The 22,662-nt window shown below is 44.9% G+C and overlaps 1 protein-coding gene across 1 annotated transcript in view; it reads right to left on the bottom strand.

The window, feature by feature from the left end:
* Positions 1 to 4,403: 4,403 nt before the first annotated feature.
* LOC121005464 (transient receptor potential cation channel subfamily V member 6-like) overlaps positions 4,404 to 22,662 on the bottom strand; it is a 28,478-nt gene continuing 10,219 nt past the window's right edge. The window contains exons 4-14 of the mRNA XM_040438233.1: positions 20,923 to 21,021; positions 20,188 to 20,360; positions 19,864 to 20,010; positions 19,129 to 19,341; positions 14,215 to 14,301; positions 12,925 to 13,001; positions 9,941 to 10,106; positions 7,906 to 7,972; positions 7,002 to 7,270; positions 5,122 to 5,228; positions 4,404 to 4,848 (exon numbers count right to left, since the gene is read on the bottom strand). Coding sequence (XP_040294167.1) covers positions 4,404 to 4,848; positions 5,122 to 5,228; positions 7,002 to 7,270; positions 7,906 to 7,972; positions 9,941 to 10,106; positions 12,925 to 13,001; positions 14,215 to 14,301; positions 19,129 to 19,341; positions 19,864 to 20,010; positions 20,188 to 20,360; positions 20,923 to 21,021 — 1,850 coding nt within the window. The remainder of the gene's footprint in view (positions 4,849 to 5,121; positions 5,229 to 7,001; positions 7,271 to 7,905; positions 7,973 to 9,940; positions 10,107 to 12,924; positions 13,002 to 14,214; positions 14,302 to 19,128; positions 19,342 to 19,863; positions 20,011 to 20,187; positions 20,361 to 20,922; positions 21,022 to 22,662) is intronic.

Genomic DNA, 22,662 nt, shown 5'->3' with positions numbered 1-22,662 from the left:
AAGGTGGAGAGTCCTAAGCAGTAATTTATTTGCCAAAAAGGCAGTACCAGCCCTGCACACATATGTTGAACAGAAGGTGGGCCAGCCCTTGAGCCTGTCGGTGTCTGCCAAAGTGCACGGCAGCACCGACGCGTGGAGCTGTAACTACGGTCAAGGATAATATATGTCCTTTACGGCCCACTGGGTAAATGTGGTTCCTGCCCAGCCACACCAGCACCTTGGTCAGGTGATGCCGCTTCCGCCTCCACGTTCTCACGTCATTGGTCCTGCAACAATGTCTGGCTCCTCATCCTCCACTGCAGGGACAATTCCCAGTGCTCCACCAGCATACCACATGTGCAGGGCACGGCGGTGTCATACTGTTCTGCACCTAGTTTGCCTGGGCGAATGGAGTCACACAGGGGAGGAACTATTCCGCATCCTTCATCAAGAAATCGAATCCTGGCTCTCTCCTCAACAACTCAAAATCGGAACCATGGTATTGGCGCTGCGTCAAGTAGTGCTGATCCATGAGCCCTGCATGGCGTACATGTTCAATGTGGTTGTAAAGCGTTTCTTGAAGTCTTCCGCCAATCTGCAAGACATTCTGAAAATGGTCAGGAAACTTTGCATGCACTTCAGCCACTCATACAATGCAAAGCACAGACTCCTTGAGCTTCAGCGGCAGAACGGCATCCCCTAACATAGGCTGATATGCAATGTTTCCACCCGTTAGAATTCCATCCTCCATATGTTGGACCGATTATATGACCAGAAAAAGGCCATAAACAATTTCTTGATGATACAGGCAGACAGGAGTACTCCCCTGTGTAACTTAGATGTTAGCCAATGGCAGCTCAGGAGTGACACCTGCCATTTGCTCAGGCCCTTTGAGGAGACCCCTTTATTTGTCAGTCACCAGGACTATGGAATGAACAACATCATCCCACTAATTCATGTCCTGGAACAGATGCTGCTAAATCTGGCCGGCTAGGGACAGGAGATGTGGCGACTACATCGGGGGCTGAACTAGAGGAGGAGGAGGGCATTCGAGTACAAGCAATGTGTAGAGAAATGGGTGGTTTTTCTACACGTGACAGGAGATGAGGAGCATGAGCAGCCGGAGGAGCTACAGGGCGATGAGGAAGATAAGGCAGATGAACCAGACACACCGTGGCAGTATGCAGTGGACATGGAGGCAGAGAGTCCCTCTGAGTCACTTGCGCAAATGGCTCAATGCATGCTCAGTTGCTTGCGTAGTGACAGCCGAATTGTCATTATTGGGCAGAGGGATGACTACTGGCTCTCCACCATGTTAGACCCTTGCTACCAGTCCAAAATTGGGGCCTTTTTTTTTTTACACCCGCTGAGAGGGAGGATGAACTGAACTACTATAGAGACATCCTATGTAGTCAGTTGTCCGCTGCCTATGTGCACCATCGCCCATCCTCGTGCAGGTCTGCCCGGGGAGGCCCTCTGTACTCACATTCCACTGTCATGGCTGCTGGGGGGGGGGGGGGGGGGGGGGTTGGGAGACAGGAGCAGTACCAGCTCCATCAGCAGCAACTTAAGTCTAGAGTCACTGTTTAGCAGTTTTCTTCACCGGCCTACTGAAGAAACTACTCCCCAGCAGCAGCAGCTAGACATAAAGCAGAACCTGAACCAGCAGGTGGTGGCATACTTGGAGTGTACCCTGCCACCCCACATCGAAGATCCCCTGGACTACTGGGCAGTCAAACTTGATTTTTCGCCTCAGCTGGCCGAGTTTGCTCGGGACAAGCTTTTCTGCCCGTCCAGCAGTGTGGCATCAGAGCAGGTGTTTAGTGCGGCCGGGGCCATAGTTACCCAAAGGAGAAAACTTGGGAGAAACTGACCTTTGTGAAGAGGAATCAGGTGTGTATCAGCCAGGATTTTCAAACACCAGTGCCTGATGCATCATCCATGGTGCCACACGTACACTTTCACAAAAGAGGCCTGTTTCTTCTGGCTACCTTCTTCAGCTACTATTCTGATGCTGCCACCCGCCTGATGCCACACCTGATGCCAGGTGCTTCTATTGCCAGCCACCATCTTCAGCTGGTACTGGTATTGCCCCTCACCTCACCACTCTGTGGTCTCATGCTGCTGCTACTATGTCTCTGGGCCACTCTGTGGTCTCCTCATGCTGCTGCCACCTCAGCACTCTCTGGTCTCCTCATGCTGCTGCTACCTCAACACTATGTCAATGGGCTACGCTGTGGTCTCCTCATGCTGCTGCCACCTCAACACTGTTACTGGTCCACTCTGTGGTCTCTTCATGCTGCTGCCACCTCACTACTTTGTGGTCTTCTCATGCTGCTGCTACCTCCCCACTGTGTCACTGGGCCACTCTGTGGTATCCTTATGCTGCCGCTACATCAACACTATGTCTCTGGGCCACTTTGTGATCTCCTCATGTTGCTGCCACATCACTACTCTGTGGTCTTCTCATGCTGCTGCCACATCAACACTATGACACTGGGCCACTCTGTGGTATCCTCATGCTGCTGCCGCCCTCCCTACTTCATGACTGGGCCATTATTTTGCCTTTTTGGCCTGGTTGGCATCATTTATTTGACCCTTCTTGTGATCTGACTGAAGGAAGATAAAATGAGAAGCACAACGGATCCTGTCTATGTAGCAGCTATAAGGTCTGTATGGTCCAATCAGAATTGGCTTGTGATTTGGTAGCTAAAAGCAGGAGTGGGTGCAAAACACAGAAGGCATGCAAATATTCTATTCACGTGTCATGTCTGTTTTGGATCCACTCCCGCTTTTTTTTTGGGGGGGGGGGGGGGGGTTATTGTTCTGATGGATCAGAGGAAGGGCAAAATAATCTGTGACGTCAACACAAACTTACTGCTGACACCCTCTCCACTCTGTCAGGGGGGCTCTACTTGTAAAAGAGTTTAATAGAACAGGGTCTGTAGACATCTATGTGGAAGCAGCTGGCCACTTTGTAAAAGGAGTGCGCTCTTTCACGCTACAGTAGGATCTTGGGCCTCTGTATGTTTTTTTTTATACCTGGCGCTAACATCGACCTGTAAGGCTGAGTTCACACTTGAGTTATTTGGTCAGTTTTGGTTCACTACCACAGCAGACTCCCTATGCGTGTTACTGCAAGGCACAGTGTTCTACACCACTATACAGGCTCTCTGCAGCCAGGAAATAGTTGTTTTTAAACGCGATTCACCACAAATAAATTCGGATCGAATCAAATCTTTTCGGAAAACTCGGCGAACCGACCAAATTTTTGAGACATTCACTCATCTCTAAACACAACCATAGATGGTGTGAAGAACCCTATGTAGAGCCTCTCCAGAACCTGCATTATAACATAGCATAAAATGAAAATAAATTGTTATGGATGAACTTCTCTTTGGGAAAGGGCTCAATTCATTTGGGCAATCAATATGTGAAACTACAAAACAGATTGGCATAGGGATTTTTTTTCTAACAGACAGGAAATTAACAAGAAAACAACAATGATTCTCTGTAAAACCACATGCCTGTGTGGTTATTGGTAGCATTCTAGGCACACTCTAGAATAATAGTGGCCAATACATTTGTCCTTATTCTAAAACGTTCCACACGTGGTAAAATCGGTGACATACTGTAGCTATAGTATGTAGAATGCAGAGTTTCATGATTAGGTGCTCTAGGAACGTCAACAGCTACACAAGCAGACAGAAGCATTACAAATGGCAAGTTGAAAGTCGGAGGCGCTCCAGGTAAATTTTGACCAGGGTCTACGCTCAAACCCCAGGAAACCTTTCATTAAATTGTACTATTAGGCTGGAAAATTTTAATCAGACCTCAGCCTAAAATTTTTATCAGGCCATAGAAATAGTACCCTAGAGAAAATTTTGATCAGGTCCGGAGAATTTCTAGTTGCACTTCTGGCGACATTACTTAAAAAAAATTAACAATTTGCACATTTATTATAAAATAAAATTTTTGTTCGTTAAGTACATTTTTGTGTAATTCCTCTTCAGTAGGAAGATTGTTAAAACATGTTTGCTTCATCTAATAAACGTCCACATTGTCTACTTCTTAGGTAGTGATACACAACATTATTATATGACAGCTTCCCCCGGATTCTGGAAGCCTTAGCCAAAAAATATATAATACTGTTTTTTGATGGGACCAATTACCCTTCCATAATCCTTGACTTCTTGTCCAAAGTTTCTGTCAGGTCCTTTTGTCATGTATAGCAACATTATTTGTAAAAAGCAAACACATGTGTGAGTCAAAACCAGAATTTAACTCATTGAGTCAAGTTATTTTTTTTCTTGAGGAGAAATTTTTGTACTAAATATCTCCACAAACTGTTCAGAAGACACCATTGCGACATTTGAGATCAAATGATTCTAACTATTGTATTAGAACACTGAGGTATTAATTTATCAGACATGGTGTATTTCTTCCTCAGCATCACTACTGGCTTCTTGTGGTACTTGTAGTTTTTGTATAGTAACTGATCTCAATATCTGCCACCCACGACCGCTACCTTTTTGTACTATTGATGATGCTGCAGCATTTGCATGTTGCAAGTCTGACCTTTGTGGCTCTACATATACTTGTGGTAGTATAAGATGGGTCTTGTGTGTATTGTGTATGGAGGTTGTGTCCTCATCTAATGGCCTAGATTGACCAGTTCTTGGCGACTCTTGTGCTTCCACCTCTGTGACCGTCACAATGGGAAGATTGAGTATCCCGGTTGAAGAAACAGTTTTGTCTGATTTAAGGACATCGTGAGAGTTCTTATCAAGGTGGTCTCCTTCAGGTCCCTGGAAAGCTTCAACATAACGGCGGATCTTCTGCTGACTGAGGTCCTTCCTCACTACCACTCTGTAACACAACCAGAAGTTAATTCTAAGCAGTTTCTTGGACCTAACTTTTTTTTCTCCAAATGAACCCCATAGATACATAATAAGTTGTACAGAAGGGCTAGCTTTACATTGTGTGCCTGGGCCAAGTACCTACACATACCAACCCATCTGATATACCACTATCTTTAGCATTACCTATTAAATGTCAAATGATCCCTCATTTTCAATCTAATACAACTGTGATATCTTTACCCAAAAATAAAATTTTGACAAGGCTTTGACTTGAACTCACCGTAGGTACCAATGGTCCACTAAGCCATACTCTGTGCCACACACTCCGGTTCGAGGCCAGAGACATTGTGGGAGCTTCCTCTCTAACATAACAGTGGTAGCAGCAACCTGAAGTAGCAGAAGAAAGGCGGGTGATTAAATAAGATTCCACAACCACAGGGCAATCTACAATATCCAGCATGTCTTCATTTCTGTGGCATAATGAATGATGGTTTACAATAAGATGCTCCTGTATCTTTCTTTACTGATAGTGAGTAGTAGAAATGAGTGAATTTCCTAAAATGTGTTTGGGGTCTGAATATATGAAAATTTTCCCCATATGCCCTAAAAAATAAATAAAAACAAACATGTACGACACCCTGTGGTCTCATAGGACTGTATTCAACCCCTTTCAAGCTCTTTTCATGCCAAGACAGCATTAGTAATGTCAGAGTGACAGTGACATATATCTATTGTTAAATGAATGGGAACCAGTGGTAACACAGCCTGTTTAATAACATACAGCACTGATTTTATTTTATTAAAAAACAAAAAAAATCTAAAAATTACCCTATCTGGTGGCAGAGCCTTCTTCTCTGATCTGTAAAATGGCGGCTGCCATTTGTTCAAAAGGTTTGTAATAGGATTTTAGACAAATCAAATTCGATACAATTTCCCCAAATTTGCCAAATCCAAAACCTCTGATTTCATGCGGTAGAAATCACAGAGGTTTTGGATTTGGCAAATTTGGGGAAATTGTATCAAATTTGATTTGTCTAAAATCATTTTACTCATCTCTAGTGAGTAGGTCTAAAATTTGAGTTGATAGCATGATATTGATGATTGGAATGGCCCATCAAAAGCCTGGCCACAAGAGGGCTCAGGATGTTCACCTAAAATTTTAATTTAGTGCAGATGTCCGATACCGTATTTCACTATATTAAGTTAGTTCACAAAGAACACGTTATTCTTTATTATACAACATATGATCTGAGGGTGAATTTGCTCATGAGTAGGGATGAGCGAACCCATGGAAGTTCGGGTTCACTGGGTTTGGTCAAAGTTCGGGTTCGGGACCCGAACTTGACCCCGAACCCAGACCCCATTAAAGTCAATGGGGATCCGAACTTCACTTTCACCACGTGGCGAGTGCGGTGACGTCATTGCAGGTCCTGCAGAAAGAAGAAAGAAGAGGATACTGGCTGCGCGATCAATTGGATGAGGTGATTTTTTTTAAAATTATTTTTAACCCCTCAATGGCCATTCTATTTAGCATTCTGTTATAAGAATGCTATTATTTTCTGTTAGAACCATGTTATGGAAAATAATAAAATCACACAAACACCGAACTTCAGTGAAAGTCCGGGTTCGGGTCCGGGTCCCCGAACTCGCAAAGTTCGGTATGAACCCGAACTTTGCAGTTCAGGTTCGCTCAACCCTACTTATGAGCTGTAGGTTAGTCTCAGAATCCTTCTGGTGGGCCCATTGTACCCAGTGCCTACATCTTCACTTTATTTTCGATCCCTCTTCCTAACTACTCAATTTTACAATGAGGCACATGCTTTATTCTCATAACATTTTCAATTAAGATGCGCAATGGGCAAAAAGGATAGCAAAACTTATCAAAACTAAAAAATAAGTGTAAAGTTATAATACAGTAAAATACATAGAAAAGAATGTTAACGTATTGAGGGGTTGCACTAGCTAAATAGTTGTAAGCCAATTCAATATTTCTCAGGATCCTAATACTAACAGATTCAACCCTCCTATAACCAGAGTGGTGATGATATTCGCTCAGTAGCGCCACCGTGCAGAATGCTCAGATACTACTAGATTATTTTTTTGCTTCTAAAGAACTTTTTTTTAAACATACAAATCTTCAAACCTTTGTAGGTACTGTACCTGAGCTCTCCACAGCTCATCTCTGTCCTGTGCCACTCTCCAGTGAGTATCCCCCATCATGGCTATCAAGAGGTTTAACATGAGAAGATTGGCAAGAATGGTGAAGGCAAAGTACACGATTTGGAATATATCAGGGAGATCAACATCGTAGTTTGTTGGAGCGTTGATGACATTAAGGAAAAGTTCATAGGTGGTGAACAGAGCCATAGGGTAGCCGTAGAAGTAGCCAAACTGGTTGGGGTCCACGGTCTGGAATATGATGTAAAAAGCTGGGGGAAGATACAGAGCGTCATATTGCTACAGCATTTCATATTTTTTTAATAGCATTTCCTCTGTTTTGTTAAAAGGAGTCTGTCAGCAGTTTTAATCTTGCTATATGGCTGACAACTCTAATTAGGGGTAGGAGGACAGCAGTACAAACATACTTTTGTAACTCTTGTGAATAATAAGTTTTATTCTGTCAGGTTCTGTACCAGCAAGTGCCCAGGGGGCAGAGCTTTAATGTGAAGTGCTCTATATTACTTTGCATTGAGGTGTTTTACAGACCCTTCCCTCTGCTCTGAGTGGCAGGAGGCCAGGAGACCACTACAGATGTCACTAATGGAGGAAAGGTGAGGCTATGAAGCAACTCAATCCAGAGAAAGAGCGAGAGCGATCAGTTTATGTTAAAGCTCCACCTCTTGGGCACTTGCAGGAGCGGAATTGGGCAGAATAAAAGTTCATATCCACACTACTCCTGATAATAAAAGCTCCATAAAAAAAATAGGTTTGTAATGCTCTCCCTGACTCTTACCTGGTGCCAGCAGCAGTTTAGCATGGTCAAAACCGCTGACAGACCTCCTTTAAAGAAGAAATGCTCTTTCTGGTATTTTCCATGAAAAAGAGTTCAATGAGTTACACTTACAGGTAGCAAATCCAAAGATGACCACAGCCATCAGCCAGCAGAACCTCAGAAGGTCCCCAAAAATCATCTAGGAAAAAAAAAAGGAAACTTTTATCAAACGTTGCATTATTTCTGCTGATTTCAGAAACTGTCTAAATGTCGAACTGAGATGGAAGTGTCTTGTTGGACAAAATTACAGACTCACAAGGTAACAAAATTATAGGTGATGGCTAGGATGAAGATTAGCACCTAGATTTGTTCATTAATTGAAACCTGATACTGAAGCATATTTTTTCTAAATTGTAGATTTTTTAAATTCTCTTTGCTTTACAGCAACCACATGGATCCTAGGAGCCTGTAGGCGGAATATGTTTATTGACTTCTATGGGAGCGTGTTGTGGGCATGCCCTGTGAATCGTGCAGAGGTCATTGTGCAGGAAGGGGGTGAGCTGTGACATCAACAATTGTGAATGATGGATCCTGTGCTATATACACTGCTCAAAAAAAAAAAAGGGAACACAAAAATAACACATCCTAGATCTGAATTAATTAAATATTCTTCTGAAATACTTTGTTCTTTACATAGTTGAATGTGCTGACAACAAAATCACACAAAAATTAAAAAATGTAAATCAAATTTTTCAACCCATGGAGGTCTGGATTTGGAGTCACACTCAAAATTAAAGTGGAAAAACACACTACAGGCTGATCCAACTTTGATGTAATGTCCTTAAAACAAATCAAAATGAGGCACAGTCTGTGGTGCAACGTGACGTTGGTGGATAGAGCGAGACATGATGTCCCAGATGTGCTTAAGTGGATTCAGGTCTGGGGAACGGGCGGGCCAGTCCATAGCATCAATGCCTTCGTCTTGCAGGAACTGCTGACACACTCCAGCCACATGAGGTCTAGCATTGTCTTGCATTCGTAGAAACCCAGGGTCAACCGCACCAGCATATGGTCTCACAAGGGGTCTGAGGATCTCATCTCATCCTAATGGCAGTCAGGCTACCTCTGGCGAGCACATGGAGGGCTGTGCGGCCCTCCAAAGAAATGCCACCCCACACCATTAATGACCCAATGCCAAACCGGTCATGCTGGAGGATGTTGCAGGCAGCAGAACGTTCTCCACGGCGTCTCCAGACTCTGTCACGTCTGTCACATGTGCTCAGTGTGAACTTGCCAATCTTGGTGTTCTCTGGCAAATGCCAAACGTCCTGCACGGTGTTGGGCTGTAAGCACAACCCCCACCTGTGGACGTCGGGCCCTCATATCACCCTCATGGAGTCTGTTTCTGACCGTTTGAGCAGACACATGCACATTTGTGACCTGCTGGAGGTCATTTTGCAGGGCTCTGGCAGTGCTCCTCTTGTTCCTCCTTGCACAAAGGCGGAGGTAGCGGTCCTGCTGCTGGGTTGTTGCCCTCCTACGGCCTCTTCCACGTCTCCTGATGCACTGGCCTGTCTCCTGGTAGCGCCTCCATGCTCTGGACACTACGCTGACAGACACAGCAACTTTCTTGCCACAGCTCGCATTGATGTGCCTTCCTGGATAAGCTGCACTACCTGAGCCACTTGTGTGGGTTGTAGACTCCGTCTCATGCTACCACTAGAGTGAAAGCACCACCAGCATTCAAAAGTGACCAAAACATCAGCCAGGAAGCATAGGAACTGAGAAGTGGTCTGTGGTCACCACCTTCAGAACCACTCCTTTATTGGGGGTGTCTTGCTAATTGCCTATAATTTCCACCTGTTGTCTATCCCATTTGCACAACAGCATGTGAAATTGATTGTCACTCAGTGTTGCTTCCCAAGTGGACAGTTTGATTTCACAGAAGTGTGATTGACTTGGAGTTACATTGTGTTGTTTAAGTGTTCACTTTATTTTTTTGAGCAGTGTATATTACCTTTCATTGTAATCCTATATGTTAAAATGAGATGACTTGATAAGTGATCAGGAAATTTTCTGATTATGCATTCCCTATAAGAGGCAACATGTTCGAGGGTCGTCTTTTTGCACTGAATTTATTTCAAGAGATTTCATGAAATTTGCTTACCTTTTGAATCATAATGGTGAAAGGTCCAAGCATCTCAAATCCACGTGCAAAATACATGACGTAACACCATCCCAGTACTAGCAGGATAGACATGGGGATGACCTCTCCATCGGTGCCAGTTAGTCTTAGGATTAGTAACACCAGGACCAGACATGGGAAGCAGGTGCTGTTGGTCCATAAAATACATGTGAATAGAGCGGAGTCTACACAGTTTGTATGTTTAGTACTGATCCAATCTGTGGCAAAAGCAAAATGGATTCTCCCTACCTAACATAACCGGGTGAATTAATCTATAAGCAAAACTTCATGGCACTCTGCCGCCCGTTTGCTGCTGGAAGTCGGGTTCCTACCCAGTCTTATAATAAATATAGAAACTCCAGCAATTGAGTTGCAAGAAAAGGATTTTTTAATTGGTATTGTGGCTGTGTACAATGTGACGTTTCGGCCACACATTGGCCTTCACCAGACTTATGCCCCTTGTTTAAATAGAGGTCCAGGATGCGGGCGTCAGGGTAAGAGTGCATTAGCACTGACTGGAAAGCGCTTTCCAGTCAGTGCTAATGCACTCTTACCCTGACGCCTGCATCCTGGACATCTATTTAAACAAGCGGCATAAGTCTGATGAAGGCCAATGTGTGGCCGAAACGTCACATTGTACACAGCCACAATACCAATTAAAAAATCCTTTTCTTGCAACTCAATTGCTGGAGTTTCTATATTTATTAACATAGCAGGGTGCCATGATCCTCATTCTGCAGGGTGAGGTGGCCCACAGACAGTGGCCACATTCAGAAGGAACATAAATGGAGAGATGGCTGCACATGTTGGAGACTGTCTATTGAGCCTATTTGAATTGGATTGCTGAACAGGATTCAGGGGATCCTCATCTCGACAGGAAAATTTGACTTGACAGTAGAGAAGGACTTGGGAATAGTTGACAGTAAACTTGAAGGGGTTTTCCAGGATTTCACTATTGATGGCCATCAAAATCTGATCCGTGGGGGTTTGACATCCCACACCCCTTCGAACCACTGTTCCAAGTATCTCTGATGCTGAAATTCAGCTCTAGATCTACACAGCTACCTCCCTAGTGTAGTGGAAAGAGCTGGTTACTGCAACTCTACTCCTAAGGAAGTAAATGGTAACCAGCTCCTTCCACTACACAATGTGTAGATCCAGTGCTGACTTTCATTAGGGCTTGCAAAACAGCGGTATCTGCCTGGTTGAATCCCGGCACTAATGTTGGAAAAAGGCCAGATCCCTGCGGGGTCCCATTATAGTTAATGGGCTCCAGTAGGAAAGGTAGTATCCGGCTATGCCGGACATGATCAACTCCAGCAAGCTGTGCCTCTACCGGAACAATTTAGCACTAGTGTGAAACTAGCCTTAGTCAGACAATAGGCTGAACTGGATGGGAACATGTGTTTTTTCAGCCTTACAAACTGTGCTACTATGCCATAAAAGTCAAAGATAACAAAATTGATGACCTATACTCAAGATCGCTCATCAACATCTGATTGGTTGGGGCTAAACTCCCGGCATCCCCACCAATCAGCTGTTTGAAGAGACTGTGGTGCTCCGGTGAGTGCTGTGTGGCCTACTCACATCTTATCAAACATAGCCCCATGGTTGTGTTTGGTATTGCAGCCCAGGCGCATTCAGTTGAATGGGGCAGAGTTGATCATAGGCCATGTGACCAATGAACATGACAACACTGGAGTGCCGTGGCCTTTCAAACAGTTAATCGTCAAAGGTGCCAAGAGTCAGACCCCCACAAATCAGATATTGATGGGCAATCCTGAGGATAGTTCAACAATATGTATGCAGCGTCCCACTAGCTTATGTGGGAACTGCAAAAGCCTTTTTGTTATCATCTGTATATCATGCTGTATTATGTTACTCTGTGATATTCCTATTTACCAGGCTGTCAGGTGCACTACATACATCCACCACTAGATGGGCGTAGCACCACAGTATAAATAGTGTAGTTCAGGCCTAGCTAGTGGAGATTGTGGGTTCTCTCTAAGGAGATTGAGTGAGGAGCTACAGGGGGAAGAAGAGGTCCCCTCTCCTCCCAGCTCTCTGGAGCTTCACGGCCCAGAGAAGCCATCATACACCTCAGGATCTAAGCAGGGAAGACAGGCAGAGGGAAGTCTACCTATATTCTTCAGGAGCAACAAGTGAATTTCTTGAATTTAGTGGATCAAAACCAAGGAAGGACAAAGCCATTGGTATAGGCTCTAGGCGCCTTTGTAATTTGGTGAAGGACTTAGCTTCAGGCAGCCTCACCGTTATTCTAAAGACAGATAAGGATTCTGTCACATCACTTGTGTAGAAGCTCAAGATTGGGACTACCTCAACTAAGACTGAAGCAAGGCAAATAGCTGTTTTGTCAGTGAGTACATAACTTACCACCCTAGTCTGACACAGTATCATCAGCAAAGCCTGTTACTAGGATTTATCACATCCAACTTGCATGTGTATCAGAGACTGTTTTATTGCTGGATGTAAACTGTTATCAAGAACCTGGTTATAGTAAAGTTTACCGTTGGATTTAAACCTGCCTCATTACTCTAACTCCATACCATTACCACTCAACATTTTGCACCATCAAGGTGCTGGCGTCACAACATTATTTAAACCAGGGGCCCAGCCGCCCAAGCACTCAGCAACCAGTCACCATCAAGGGCACCTCAACCACCACCAGGCCAGGGTCCCCTGTAACCGAGTGTGCCCCGGAGAATCCAGTGCTGTTCTCCCCTTCACTGCACTGCTGGCCCAGGGAGGCGACTGCTAAACCGTGAGTAACCGATGAACTGTATGTACATTCCGGCCCACCGTGAACCTCACATGTTCTACCCCTGCGGACTGGCACGTTGCATGTATATATAGTACTTCTGGAAATTCCCAAGAAACTGTGAACTAAAGGCCAATAATAAATATCTATAATATTGTCCCCAAGAAGACAAGTCTGAGATGCCTACATAATAAGTGTGAATGGTCCTCCTTGTACTGCTTGGGTCAGAAATCTTGCTTCACGTATCTGAAACAGGTCCGGGATCTACAGAGAGATATTAAAAGGCACAATTAGCTATGGCATCTCCGTTATTATTCTTATACATTTTTTGAATAAAATTGAAAATTGGATATTCCTACACAAACTGACAGAGTGCAATCATTGCCAACAAGAAGAATAGTAAGCCCAATTGTAAATTTATTCATAAATTTCTACGCGGAATTACAAGTAATAGCGCAAAACAGTTCTAGAATTAAGGCTCCAGAACTATGGGGAATTCAAGTGTTTCCCTGAAAATAAGCCCTACCCCAATAATGAGCCCTAGCGCTATTTTGCAGGGTTTTTGGAGTATGCTTAAAATATAAGCCCTACTCCAAAAATAAGCCCTAGATACAGCTGTATTTTATTTTATATAAAGGGAAGGTGGGGGAAATGTGTGGGCTGCAGCAGTTCGGGAGCGCTGACTAATGGCTCCTGAGCTGCCATGAAACTGTGGGCGGGCGGGCAGGCAGGCAGCGCAGGCTTCAGTGAAGTGAAGCCGCCAGCCCGCGCATACATCGTGGCACTAAGCAGCACCTGACGGGCAGGCTTCACTAAATGCTAAATTATGCCGGCAGCCCATGCTTCCCTTCACTTTCACGTTGGGCGGGCTGGCGGCTTCTCTGTATGCCCTGTACTGCTGCCAGCCCGCACGTTCTGGAGGATCTCCTTCTCCTCTCTGCTGCCTGGAGGAGCTCCCTACATCTCTCCCGTGACGTATCAGCTCTCCCTGGTACCGTAGATTGCTGCCTAGGTCCCTTGGGTAAGGACAGTTCAGGGGCAATATACAGTACCAGAATGAAAATGTGTGGCAAATATGACTATAACCCCCTCTCATCCACATGAATGCACCCATGTATTGCAGTATATGGGTGCATTCCAATGGATGAGGGGGGTTATAGTCATATTTAATATAAACACTGTCCAGGGACTGTTCTGTAATTGGCATGTGTCTATATAATATAGGTTCATGGAGCCAAAATAAGCCCTACCCCAATAATAAGCCCTAACCCTTTTTTCGGAGAAAAATAAATATATAAGACCCTGTCTTATTTTCGGATAAACACGGGTAGCAGACACGTCAAGAGAGTCGAATGACAACAATGTACATGAATGTACCAACAAATTGGATGGAGACCCCTTCAATGGAAACCACCCTCAGGAAGCATATTTAGGTTGTGAATTAGCTCTGTTGGCCCCCTGATGCTCTAGTTCTTACCTTTAATAATAGTATTATAATGGCTCCTATGACACTAATGATTTCTCCCGCCAGACGTAGGTAATCTTCCGACGTGACATACGCTTCCTACAAGAAAACCATAAAATGCACCATTCAAGTGAGGTTGGGTGAGATCTTCCCTGCATCGTCTCATTTTATCGATTATTTGGAATTAAGACGGCGCAAGGAAGTAGATGGCTAACCTTATGAATTATGAAGGGACTTTTACCTTTAGATACACTCCAATGGTATAGGTAGGGTTGGTTGTCCCCACACTGCTTGTTGAGCACAGGTTGTCCAACCCTAACTTTTCACATCATGTCCAGATAGAATAGTGCTCCAAAGTTAAAATTAAAAATAGCTCCACCCTCTTAATGCTTCATCCCAATGTCTTGCACTGCCATTCTTGCATGTGTGAATTTTCTGTAGCCTTCAAGGGGTTTCTGAGGACAGGTCATCAATATCTGATCGGTGGGGGTCTGACTACCATCACCGCTGCCGATTAGCTGTTTGAGGAGGCCGCAGCCCTCCGGGGAGCAGCGTCGCCTCCATAGTGCATGTGCTTGGTAGTGCAGCTCAGCCGCATTCACTTGAATGGGACGGAGCTGCACCTCAGTCATGTGACTGATGAACGTGACGTCACTGGCCTAGGACCCAGAGCACTGTGGCCTCTTCAAACAGTTGATTGGTGGGGGTGGTAGGACTTGGAACCCGCTGATGTGATATTGATGTGCTATCCTGAGCACAGTCCATCAATATCAAAATCTCGGACATACCCTTTAAAAGGGGTTTCCAGGAGTACAATATTAATTACCTATCCTCAGGATAGGTCATTAATATCTGATCAGTGGGGGTCCGACTACCATCACCCCCACCAATTAGCTGTTTGAAAAGGCAGTGGCGGTTCGCTGTCTACCAAAGCCAATGACGTGACGTTCGCATTCAGTCAACGCACAATGGCCTATTGTTCTGAACATATTTAGCGCATATTTACAAATTATGACTATTACTTGGGCACTATATGGCAGTGTTTTTTGTTTTATTTTTTTTTCAATTGGACACTATATGGCAGTGCTATTACGATAGAAATTTCAGTACTACTCTTTCTCTCCTTTCAAGAATAGGGCACCACACAATGGCTCTTTGACCGAAACAGATCTTGATTTGCCTCTGCCCATGTTCCCAAATATAGGACTGGTCATTTAAAACGACCACCCAAAGGACTACTCCAAAAATTATATGGGCCTACTCCTTGCCAAATACCATGGAAGGTCATATAGATCCTTTTAACCAAAAAGGTCAAAAAATAGAAAGTAGAGGACCTGACAAAACGTCCCCAACCTCACATCAATGTCTGTACATTTCCATACCAAAGGGGGTGGTTGCTCTCCACGTCCATGTGAAATGATTTGGACTGCCTGCTCAGCCAATCACCGGCCGCTGGAGCGACGAGACTCTGCCAGTGATTGGCTGAGCGAGCAGTCCAGGCCATTTCCTGTGGGACAAGTCTAGGACCAGGGAATAAAAAGAATTTCGAAACGGAGAAACAGGAGATTGGCGAGGTGGCTAATTATTATTATTATTTTTTTTAATAATTCCTTTCCTTAAAAAAAAAAAAAAAAACACTTTACATGTAAATGAATCTGTAGTCAAATCAGTTGTCACTACATATTGACGGATATAGGTAAAACTAAGTTATGGTCTGACAGAAGAGGACAATTGAAGGTGCAATATTTTTAGCGAATTTATGTTATTTAGGGGGAAATACTATACAACGACAACTAGGTGAAAACAGCACTTCCTGAGGGAGCAGGAGCGGTGTCATGCCGAACAACACTACAAACATAAAATACCCTTCAAAAATTGTTATCACTTAAAACAGTCCTCTGAATGCACACAAATAATCTTTCGTCTGCAATGGACTCGTCAGTCACCAATGACTTTTAGATCAACAAGTACGTGTGGACGGAGTCATATGGAAACCAACAGTTCTCGTCCAGGACCCTCCCAATATGGACGGTGACCTCAGTGCTAAGTGCGTAATGCATATGGAATATGAAATGTACATTCTCACTTGTCTGATATTTTCTGCTCTACTCACATACAAATCAAAAGTAGAAATTCTGATGCTTTTTACTTAGGGCTACTTTCATATTAGCATTTTCAATTCCGCTATGGAGATCCGTCATAGGATCTCAATAGCGGAAGAAAACGCTTCCGTTTTGTCCCCATTCATTGTCGATGGGGACAAAAACTGAACTGAACAAAACGGAATACACCAAAATGCATTCCGTTCCGTTTGGTTGCGCTCCCATCGCGGACAGAATAACTCTGTCCGCGATGTGACACAATAGAAAACAGATCCGTCCCCCATTGACTTTCAATGGTGTTCGTGACGGATCAGTCATGGCTATAGAAGACATAATACAACCGGATCCGTTTATGACGGATGCATGCAGTTGTATTATGGTAGCAGAAGCGTTTTTTGGATGTCCATGACGGATCCGCAAAAAACGCTAATGTGAAAGTAGCCTTAGAATATGTGGATTCTGTGGAATCACTTGACAAGACTTGTTCCCACGAGAAACCCTATTAAATCAGGCATACTTCCCAGTAGGGTTGATTGGGGTGGTGTAAATAAGCCCTCTATTGCTGCAATCTACTTTTATTCATATACAAATTAGGTGCTCAGAAAACAGAGTGGCTGGCCTAGCCCCTCGGAGCACCACTTCATCTCCTTCTCGTCCACGTCTCCAGAGGCGTAGCTATAGGGGGTGCAGAACCAGAAGCCTGATGGGGCCTAAAGATCCTTGTGCCACATAAGAAGACACCGGTATTATAGAAAGTGCATGATGGTCAAGTTACACCTCTGGCTGGAGGGAAGGTTAGGTCACGAAATGGCATGTGGGGGGTGGGGGGTAGGGTGTCATTTCAGTTTTTGCCTCAGGCAGCACGAAGCCAATGTGCTTCCCTGGCCCTGGCCACAAAGCACTGAGGGAAAGCGGGCCCAAGCTGAACTCTTGCACCAGGGCCCATGAGCCTTTAGCTACACCCCTGCCCATCACCATTCTCCCGTATGGCCCGATTGACAGGGCCAGGCATCCTCACTGTTCAGATGCCTGGCCCCGAAATCTTGTGCTAGTAAGACTTCATCAACGCATGCGCAGTTCATCCCAGGAGGCTCTACCAACTGAGTTCTGCTCCGAGCATGTGACAATGATATAATTTTCCTCCCGAAACAGAAGACGCTCGGCTTTGCTCATCTAGAAGCGTAGTGGACAGTCATCTCTTCCTAGGGGAGACTGACATCAATGGCGCTTGCGCAGTGCTGTTCTCAGTGGAGGGAGATCAGCTGCATATGCAACCATTAAGCGTCACTGACACAAGAGCAAGATTTTCAGGTCGAGCATCCGAACAGCGAGGAGGGCTCATTTGATTCACCATGATCAATGTTACCAGGCAGCATTCCTGGTTTAATAGGGTTAATCATGGTGACAGATATTTTTTTTAAACGGGGTATTCCCATCTAGGACATTGATGGCATATTCCTAGGATGTGCCATCAATATCATCTAGCTGTGGGGGCCCACATCTGGGATTTGCTGCAATTTCCAGAATGGGGGCTCCGAAGTGAAGGGAGAACACCTGCGCCTGTGCGATATGGGAGTTCCAAAAAGAGCCAAAGGCTGGCTCTGCTATTTCCGACAGTGTCATAGTGGTGAATGGAGATGCAGTCTCCCGGTTTTTGCTCCGATCATCGCTATGGGACTTCCAAAAATGTGTGAGTGCTCTCGCTTGGCTATTTTTGGCGGTGCCTTAGCAGCGAATGAAGAGCAAGCTGTGCATGCAGGGTGTGCCCTCCTTCACTTCGGTGGCCCCATTTTGGAAATAGGAGAGGGTCCCAGAGGCGTAGCTAAAGGCTCATGGGGCCCTGGTGCAAGAGTTTAGCTTGGGCTCCCTTCCCTTAGTGCTTTGTGGCCAGCGGCAGGGAAGCACATGGCCTTCGTGCTACCTGAAGCAAAATTTAAACAGCACACCCCATGCCAAATTCTTGACCCAACTTCTTCCCTCAAGCCAGAAGACTAACTTGAACATTCTGGATGCCAGTGGAAAATCTATAACTGAGCCCTCCCAGCATGCACTTTCTTCCTATGTGGCACAACGGTCTTTGGGCCCCCTCAGGCTCCTGGGCCCGATAACATCTGCTACCTCTGCACCCCTTCTAGCTACACCCCTGCCCCTACCTATCCTAGCAATATGCCATCAATGTCCCAGATTGGAATACCCCTTTAACTTAGTGTATGCATGTATACAGTGTAGCCTAGAAAGCTACATGTGTGCCTACAGTATGCTCTCAAGAACCTGTCACCTGGTGTGGGTTTGCAAAACCACCAGCATACTGTTATGCAGAGACACAAACTTGCCCATAGCAAACCCATCCGGCCACCACAAACTAAATGAAATTCAAGCTTACCTGGAGAAGAATCTAGGACTCTTCTTCATGTGCAAATGGATCATGTGCTGTGCTCCAATAAAGCCAAGGATGGTACATCTCGCTTCACTGCTTGATGTGCAGTGCATGTGTAATGAAGGTAGGTGTAACGTCCTTGTCTTCAATGGCGCCCTGCATCTGATGATGCTGTAGAAGAGTCCTGGACTCTTTTCCCAGTCAGTTGGAATTTAATTTGCTATGGGGTAGGATGGTTTGCCATGTACAGGCTTGGGACCCTAAACCGCAGGTGCCTAACAGCATGCTAGGTATTTAGTGGCCACAAAACAGATGACCGGTTCCCTTTAAAGGATGCCAGCAGCCCTTTGAATGTAGCTGTTGATGTGACTGGAGGAGAAAACATATTGTAACTCAAAACTCAATGCAACATTCCAATGGGCCTTGAGTAAAGATTAAGGTTCTCACATTTAGAGGCTTCTGCACCATAATTTTGATATCCCTGGGATCAGTCCTGTTGTCTGGCCTTGGTTTGAGAGGTCGGTTCGCGCAGCTTAGAGACACAATGGTCATGTATATGATGTAGAGAGCAGTCAAGGTCCAAAAATATGGCCGGCCAAACCTCTGCCACTTTCTGTTGACCAGCTCCTTGACTGGAGATAGGTCCAATATCCGCCGTGCCTGGAAAGAAAAGAAACCTCTCATAAGAAAGAAAGGTCACATTTATCAACTTGGACATTTTTATGTAGTCCTAACAAGAGAACAATAGAGCTGCCACACTGTTATTCCAGTTCTATATCTACTGTTCTGATAAGGATTGCCCTGCCAATAACATTGTCTCCACACAGCAGGAGTAAACCGTCTACAGAAGGACACAACTTTATATTTAATTTTCAATGGTAAAGAAAAACAGCCCAAAAATTGTCTATGAATATAGAGTTTAAAAAATACCCCTTTCTGATGTAAGGGTCCCTTTAAGCAGATCCAAAACTACTCTTCGATCCAGAAATATGCTCCAAATTCCACCAACTCTTTCATGGAGAGGTCTATTGTCTGTTTTAAGAAAATGCCCTAGTCTTACATGTGGTCAGAAAAGCAGCAAACACTATGCGGATCAGAAATGGCATTCATAACGACAGCCAGTTTTTAGCCTCTAGACTGTTACCATATCATATGCACCTTGATGGCTTCTAGTATGAGTACCTCTCTTTTCTTTCCAGAAACCACCAAATCCAGAACAGACTGAGGATCTTCCCATGTGTCTATCTCAGTAATGTCATAGAGATAGCAGCTAATGGGACCGAATGTCCACTGTAGTTGTCTTCTCTTTTGTACCAAGTGCTGGAACATCTAAGAAAAAAACTGAGATTCAGTGTGACTGTTGACCTGGAAAGAGATTTACACAAATCCCAATTTACCTTCATCGAAAGGCCAATTGTCTCCTAACAGGAGTCTATTAGGACCAATTTGGAAATTGCTTCAAATACATACAGTATATCGAGGCACCATAGTCTTCTGCATACATACCACAGTGTTACCTTCCACAGCTGCCATTTTTAAAGGAGTAAGGCCTTCAATATTGTGTATGTCCTCTAGTCCTGGACCATACTTCTCCTTGTGGAAGCTTACGATAAAATCATACATCTGACAGGCAGACATCTTGTTTGGCTGTAGTGTCAGGATATGGAGGATGGTATTTCCTAAAGTGAGGACAATAGATGAAAGTTGTGCTTTCTTAAAGGGGTTGACCGGCTTTTAGGCATTTTTGGCTGCCCTACCCAGATTGTTAGACTAGTTGGAGAAATCATACTTGCCTGCATCTCGTCACTCCATTCCGGCTCCCTGGCATCCACTGGTCTTCCAGTCCCAGGCCTAGACTGTCAACTTTTGGGTGTATGAGGTCACGCACCCCATTGCAGCCAATAACTGGCCTCAGTGGTGACATTTCCCCAAGCAGCACGTCACTGCAAGGTCACCCCTGAGGCCAGTTATTGGCTGACGAGGTGCACATGACCCATCTATCCAGAAGTCTATAGGACAGGGACGGAAGGCCACTGACCATAGCCAGGGATCCAAAACAGAGTGACAGGGAGCAGGAGAGTATGGATTTTTCCATACCCAAAAAAAAACCCAAACACACAATATATGAAAAAGTTTTTTCAGATAATCTGGTATTTGTCATACTGTGGGTTTGCAGGAACTGCAGACCTTTAAGTGCCTTCATATGATGCAAGAGAAACAAAAATATGCTGGATTTCTCACCATGGGAATCTTTGGCCTGGGCATCGGCTCCATGCTGCAGCAACAGCCGCACCAGCTCTGCATTACCCACACATGCAGCAAAGGAAAGAACGTGCTCCCCTGCAATGAGAAAAGATGTCAAATCTACTCCATATCCACTTAGCACTTTCCTACAAGCCATAATCAAGAGGTTCTCTGCAAGAATGACTTACGCTCTGGAGGACTCATAGTGCCCATGTTTTCATGGATGGCTGCTGCAGGGGAAATGCCTGCCTGGATCGGCAACAGATTCCTTCTCCCTGGCTGTGAGCGGTCCGCCCTGATTGGATCGCGCTCACAGCCAGGGAGAAGGAGACGCCCACAGCAGAAGACTGTGTCTCCGCCCCGTTGTGAAGTTATAGCTCCAATACAGCGCGCCAAAATATTGGGGGGGCCACAGGGGACAAACGGGGGGGGGGGGAATTTGAAAAAAAACAAAAAAAACACCCATGGCATCAGTGGGGGCCGCCCTACAAGGTAGAACCATAAGTTGTCTCAAAACTGATGAAAGGTCCTCTTTAAAGGTCCTTGTTTTACTAGGGGTCTATTATTTTGAGAGCTTGGGTTCTCCATGGTTACAGACTGTGATGGACTGAACCGTCAATGGGGCTGCTGGAGAAGCTTGAGGGTTAGACTCCTTCCTACTGACCCAGAACTATGGAGACCCCCCTCAGACCTCTTGGGGTTACAAGGAACTATTAACCCTGATTTGTGTGTGGAGTTATAGGCCACATCTTTCCTACTGCCCATTAAAGGTGCAGGGTGTGAATCCCGCAACACAAAAACGGGTTAACTCTGCACTGAGACTCCCAATGAATGTGTTTATTTATTTGTCCCTTTGTTCTATTGTGTTAGCGATTGGATTAAGATAGCCGACTCTAGGAGTAAACTACTCCGGTGTAGAGGAGTAGATCACCCTATGATACACTCAGGAGATAATCCCATCACATGGGTCTCCTCTCTCCCTATTCTTTAAGACACTGTAGAGGGGATGTCTGTTTGCATGCTGTTCATGTTTGATGGAGTTATGTTGTTAGCCTTCTTGAACTGTATATATACTGAGTTGGTCTTCAATAAAGAGAGTTCTTGATTTGCTTCACCCTCAACATAGAGTCTCATCTCGTGTGTGTGTGTGTGTGTGTGTGTGTGTGTGTGAGGGGGGGAGTGGGGGGCAGCTATATTTATTCTGGGGATTGCTATCGGTATTATACTCTCCTGGGATTACAACACAGTTCTACCCACCAGAATCTGGATCATGGTCCTGGACCCAGGGTGGGTGGAGGACAGTGAGACCCCAGCCAAGCTGTAACGCTGGAAGTGGGGACTACAGTGCTGATGGTGTCCGTTTGGAGTGCTTGAAAGTACTCGGTGAGCACTAGGAAGCATCAATTGGCGGAGGCACCAAGCGGTCCGTCACACAGACTACAGACACGGTGTAGTCGGATCCTACAGTTATACTCCATTTCATCTACCCCCAAATTCTTGTCCACATACATTTCGCAAGTAGGGGACAGATGGAAGGGAGTAATGATAAAAAAAAAAATAGCTTAGTCTGATGTTGCTAAGTCTGTAGCCAAGGGGACTCATAGATCAGCATAAAAGCTGTATTCATTAACCCCTTCCAGACCTAAAGGCCAGACTTTAAAGATGGCGCCTGTTTAGAAGGTGCGTGCTGTTTTACATGGCAGACACATGAAGGCAATGTCTTTGATCGGCGATAAA

The sequence above is a fragment of the Bufo bufo genome, chromosome 6, assembly GCF_905171765.1.
Source record: "Bufo bufo chromosome 6, aBufBuf1.1, whole genome shotgun sequence".
NCBI lineage: Eukaryota > Metazoa > Chordata > Amphibia > Anura > Bufonidae > Bufo > Bufo bufo.
Note: the sequence above shows the minus strand (reverse complement) of the source record. Positions and strands in the feature narration are given on the sequence as shown.